At 36.5% G+C, this 5,495-nt stretch overlaps 1 protein-coding gene across 1 annotated transcript; it reads right to left on the reverse strand.

Annotated features, from left to right (window-relative positions):
• Positions 1 to 2,492: 2,492 nt before the first annotated feature.
• Positions 2,493 to 4,107, reverse strand: LOC109238542 (2S sulfur-rich seed storage protein 1-like). Its single transcript, XM_019405019.1, has 2 exons — positions 3,950 to 4,107; positions 2,493 to 2,757 (listed from the first exon to the last, which is right to left on the reverse strand). Exons 1-2 carry the CDS (start codon positions 4,105 to 4,107, stop codon positions 2,493 to 2,495), a joined length of 423 nt encoding a protein of 140 aa, XP_019260564.1.
• Between the last annotated feature and the right edge of the window lie 1,388 nt (positions 4,108 to 5,495).

The following is a 5,495-nucleotide window of genomic DNA, read 5'->3' on the forward strand; positions in this document are numbered from 1 at the left end:
TGTCTCCCCTTCTTTTATTATTTTAATTTTCTTTCTTTTTCTTTCGCGTTTTATTTAATTTTGTTCCAAATCTCTTCATCTTCATACCACTTTATTCCTACAGAGTTTAAATATAATATTAAGCATGATATAATTAACATTCAAAAGATGATTAAAAGTACTAGAATGTAAGGCAGCAAATGGTTAAATATATGTGTTTTTTGTCGAACACCAACAAGTGTATCTATTTTCGAGAATCAGTTCAGATTTATGCTGGACGGTTGACTACAAAAGCCGTTGACCTTGTGAGACAATTGGTGTAGCAATATAAGGAGAGGAGAAATGACTTGCATATGGTGTTCATTGACCTTGTGAATGCCTATGACAAAGTCCCGAAGGAGGTCCTATGGAGATGTTTGGAGGTTAGCGGTGTCTCGGTAGCGTACATTATGGTGATTAAGGATATGTACGAGGGAGATAAGACTATGATGAGGACTGCGGGAGGAGACTCAGAACATTTTTCAGTGGAGATGGGGTTGCATCAGGAATCGGCTCGTAGCCCGTTTTTATTTGCCCTAACATTCGATCTGCTTACACGACATATACAGGGGGGGGGGGGGTGCCATAGTGTATGCTATTTGTTGATGATATAGTATTAATTGACGAGGCACGAGGCGGTGTTAACGCTAGGTAGAAAGTTTGGAGGCAGACGCTGGAATCTAAAGGTTTCAAGTTGAGTAGGTCGAAAATAGAATACATGGAGTGCAAATTCAGTGATTGGAGGGATGAAGCAAAAGTGAAAGTGAAGATTGATACTCAAGTCATCCCTAAAAAAGACGGTTTTAAGTATCTTGGGACTATAATCCAAGGCAATAAGAGATTGACGAGGATGTTACTCATCGCATTAAAGCGGGGTGGATGAAATGGAGGCTAACTTCGGGGATTTTGTGAAATAAGAATGTACCATCTAGGCTTAAGGGAAAGTTCTACAGAGTGGTGGTTAGACCGATTATATTTTATGGAATTAAGTGTTGGCCCGTTAAGAACTCCCATGTCCACAAGATGAAAGTAGCTAAATGAGGATGTGTGAGATGGATGTGCAGACATACCAGGAAAGACAAGATTATGAATGAAGTTATTAGGGACAAGGTGGGAGTGACCTCTGTGGAGGACAAATTGCGGGAATCAAGGCTGCGATGGTTCGGATATGTGAAGAGGAGAGACATAGATGCTTCGGTCAGGAGGTATGAGAGGTTGACCATGACGGACCTGAGGAAGGGTAGGGGTAGGCCAAAGAAGTATTGGGGAGAGGTTGATTAGGCAGGAGATGTCATTTTTTCACCTTACCGAGGACATTACCCACGGTAGGAAGATGTGGAGGTCGAGGATTGAGGTGGTAGGTTGACAGGTAGTTGTGAGTTTCTCCTAGGCTTACCAATAGTAGTAGTACTATTCTTGTATTCTCTTATTCCTAGTTCTTTATTACTTGTTGTGTCATTCGCTTCCGTTAGCCTATTACATAGCTGCATTATTTTTTACTGTTCATGAGCTTAGGGTGTATCGAAAATAGTCTTTCTACGTTTATAGGGTAGAGTTAATGTCTGCATACACATTATCTCCCCAGACCCCACTTATGGGATTAAACTGGGTTATTTGTTAGTTGTTGTTATTATGTGCTCCATTCATGTCTGTCTTAGTTCAAGTAATCATTGTTCATGAGATAAACGTAATAGTTTAACTAAAACTTATAATCTCAACTAATTGACATTGCTTTCATAAATCTTTTTATTTCATTGTCCCAATTTGTTAGGTTTACATTAAATTTTTACTTGGAAATGATTTGTTCTTTTGACTATATATAGTGACAATCATATAATGTTTTTTTCCCTTCGCTCCTGATATTTTTCTTTATTTGTCTTTTTTCCTATAATTAAAGAATGGAACAAATCAATAAGAGCTCATCGCAGGACTTCTGATCCACTGCAACCATGATGCATGGAGTTCGTGAAACCAAATCGAGGTATGATCATTCTCCATTGTCGCTATATCGGAATTATAATATCGAGATAATTTTTTTTAATAATCGTGATATCCTGGTCAGATTGTGCACGCCTCAACTAATTCCATGAGATACATGCCACCTCCACTACTAATATCGATATTATAACTCATTGAATATAAGAATTTATTGGGTTTAAAATTGATTATTGTACTTATATAATGAATTTTTCAATATATATAATAATTCGAGCCAAAGCTACTATAGTGCAGTTGAATCCAAAACTTGGCATTTTATCCGCCCCTGATGTTGAAGAAGGTGGAACAAGAAATTTATTCATCCAAAACAAGTCTCCTTCATTTCATTGAAGCCTCTGCATATACTTAGCTATCCATAAGACCAAACCTCAAATTAAAATAACAGATTAGCTAGCTAGACAAAGCAATAACCTCTGCCTTATAACACACGATGGTGTGGTTTATTTAAAGGCCATTATTTAATTTATTCAGTTTTATTAGAAGCGGCACTGAGTAGGCTGAATGTTGCACATACGGGGGAGGTAACGAGCTCTCCCCATCATGCGTTCAGACTCTTGGCCTCGGCTACCACGTTCCTGCATCATCATCCTCCTTAGGGCTTCACAGCGGCATTGTGTGTCCATGTTCCTCAATTCTTGGCAACATTGTTGGAGAAATTGCTGTCCTTGGTTGCTTTCATCGTCGTCTGTCACCATGCTCAGGTCGTCGCCATAATATTGGCGGCTTCTTGAAAGGTACATCCTGCAAATCAATATTACGCAAAATTTTATACAGTTGATTTATAGTACTTAATTTTTTATTAGTTTCAAGCAGTGTAGATATATATAATCCTGCAATTAGAGTTGTACCCAATTTTATGTGCGAAGTGATATCAGACTAAGATTTTCACACTTTAAGCTGAAAGTGAACTTGAATCTAATAAACTATGTTGGTTTCAAGACTCTATTTCCTGTCTCAAATTTATATTTACTTTGTACTGTTATTTTCAAGCAGTGTCATTATAATCCTGCAATCAGTAACGTAAGCAATGTTTTGTGCAAGTGATATTATTAGACTTATTATATTGTTACAATTCAAGTTCTGTTAAGTGAATTTGATACTGGGCAGTTTATACCAACTCAGAACAAAAGCATGATTAGACAAATATATTTGCATTTGCTTGGTGATGACAGAAGGATGGAATGGAAATCATTGATGTTTAACAATGGCCAAAGGCAAAATTTATAATGTGGTTGATGATACAAGGGAGACTGTTGACATGTGACAGAATAGCTAACTGGAAGATTAGTGTTAGACACACAATGTGTACCACAATATGTTACACAAGTATGGAGTAAAATGTGCAACTGGCTTAATAGACAATATTTGGGATTTGTCAATTGGCAGCAATTCCTACAATGGGCAATCTCATGTGATAAAGGGAAAACTCAGCATGCACAGGTGTTTAGAGTGGTATATGCAGAAATTGCTTATCACATTTGGATAGAGAGAAACAGATGTATTTTTGAACAGAAAAGCAGGATATGAGAGCAGATTACAAAAGAAATAGCTTATATTGTTAGTGTTAGAGTTACTTCTAGAAACAAATCTTTTGTGTATAGCTTATGTTTCTAGGTAGTAGAGTATGAAGAGTATAGGGAAGAATAGCAAGCTGTGTTGGCTATGCTATAGTTTTGTAATTGCTACTTGGTGATTAACAGAATAATTTAGTTACCAAAAAAAATGTGATACTAATTGCTATAACCATCATATTTTATAATACTCTATTAATTTATGTTTCTTTTGTATTATTTTCATGTAGTGCCAATTTATTGTTGATTATTTTTGAAAAAGATATATTTACAGCTACACACGCATATAATTTAAAAAATAAAATTTTGTGAATTAGTACTGTTGGATTACATCCATTTCCAATGAGTGTCTTCGTCACTACCTGCAGTGGTTCAACCTCTGCCTCTGGATCTGCTCTTGGCATCTTTGAGATCCCTGATTTTCGTACTCGTCCTCTGTTGCGGTGGCGGTGACGGTGTTGGCACTTGCAACGACTAACAAGCACAAGAGAAGAGTAGCAGCAAGAGAAAGCTTCCCCATGACAACAAGTAGTGAAATTATAGTAATTGTGAATAGGGAGAGGTGAATATAATAGTAGTGGATGTGATGGTGAAGTCGATTTTTAATGGTATTTATAGCAAATATGATGCTTTGCATGGAAAATACGTGTTGAATCTCTGCTAATTAATTAGGTAAATGATGAAAGTTATTTACCTGAGAGGTAAACGTGGCTAGCTTCAACCTTCCACATCAATTTACATGCAAATGCTGCCGAAAAGCTTTTTGTCCATCTCTCTAGACGTTCTGTGCTAATATGAAGGGCAAAAATCTCATTGGACTACCGAACATTTCGCTTTGGATTATTAGTTCAACAATATATCCTTAGTCCCTTCGGGGATGGCCGGTTGGTTTGGAGGGAGGGTGCAGATGATCTGGGTTCGATCCTCATGTCTTTGATCTGGGTTCGATCCCCATGTCTTCTGGGTTGAGCCTATCGCACAAAGCTTTTCTAATACCGTTTACATCCCATGTATGGTTTGCAGGCTATTACACAGTGGGGAATTTACCCAGTGCTCACCACAGAATGCTCACCCGAAGGGCAGAGGCTGTAGCAGCTGCGGGTTTTCCTCGGGTTCCAAAAAAAAAAAATCCTAAAAATGCCTTGTGCACACTTCATATATTTGATTGTTCGCGTCTTAGAATATACTTTAATCTTTTTAAAATCATTTGACTTGAACTTATAGTTATATACATACATACTATCTTTAATATGTTTTTTTTCGCTTTGAATATTGGTATAAATGGATTCCCTTAATAAAATTTAACTGTGTCGAACTTAACTAAACAAAGGAAGAAGCATAAAGAACTTTAATGAATTGTTGATCCACAAAAATAGACAGAATATAATAATTGTATAGGACAGGGATTTCGTGTGTTGTGGTAAATAGGGCGATTTTAAAAGTTTGGCCAAACATGTTAACATGAGTGTTTAGTACATCTCTTTTTTTGTGTAAATTTGGTATTAATATTTTATTTTGTAGTAAACTACTGAGTACTATATATTTAAAAACTATATAAAAATAACTATACAAGTTTATTGTAGTTAAATATCTTTACAAAAATCGTAGTCAACATAAAATCATTTGACTTTTGCAATATTTCTGTCACGACGCGAAATTCACATCCTCATAACCATGATGGTACCTAACATTTCAGTTGCTACTCAATCCTTGCAATTAGAGAATCCAGAATATCAGACTTCAAAATATCGTAAAGAAATGCTGGAAAAAAACTAACACAGTAACAACAACGAGTACAACACACAATCCGTTGCGGCGCACAACCCGATCCCTCTGTACAAATACAGTCCTCCCTTATTTCACCATTTCAATTTATCAATATCAAGAATTACGTATACAATCCGTTGC

This window comes from Nicotiana attenuata, unplaced genomic scaffold (assembly GCF_001879085.1).
Source record: "Nicotiana attenuata strain UT unplaced genomic scaffold, NIATTr2, whole genome shotgun sequence".
Lineage (NCBI taxonomy): Eukaryota > Viridiplantae > Streptophyta > Magnoliopsida > Solanales > Solanaceae > Nicotiana > Nicotiana attenuata.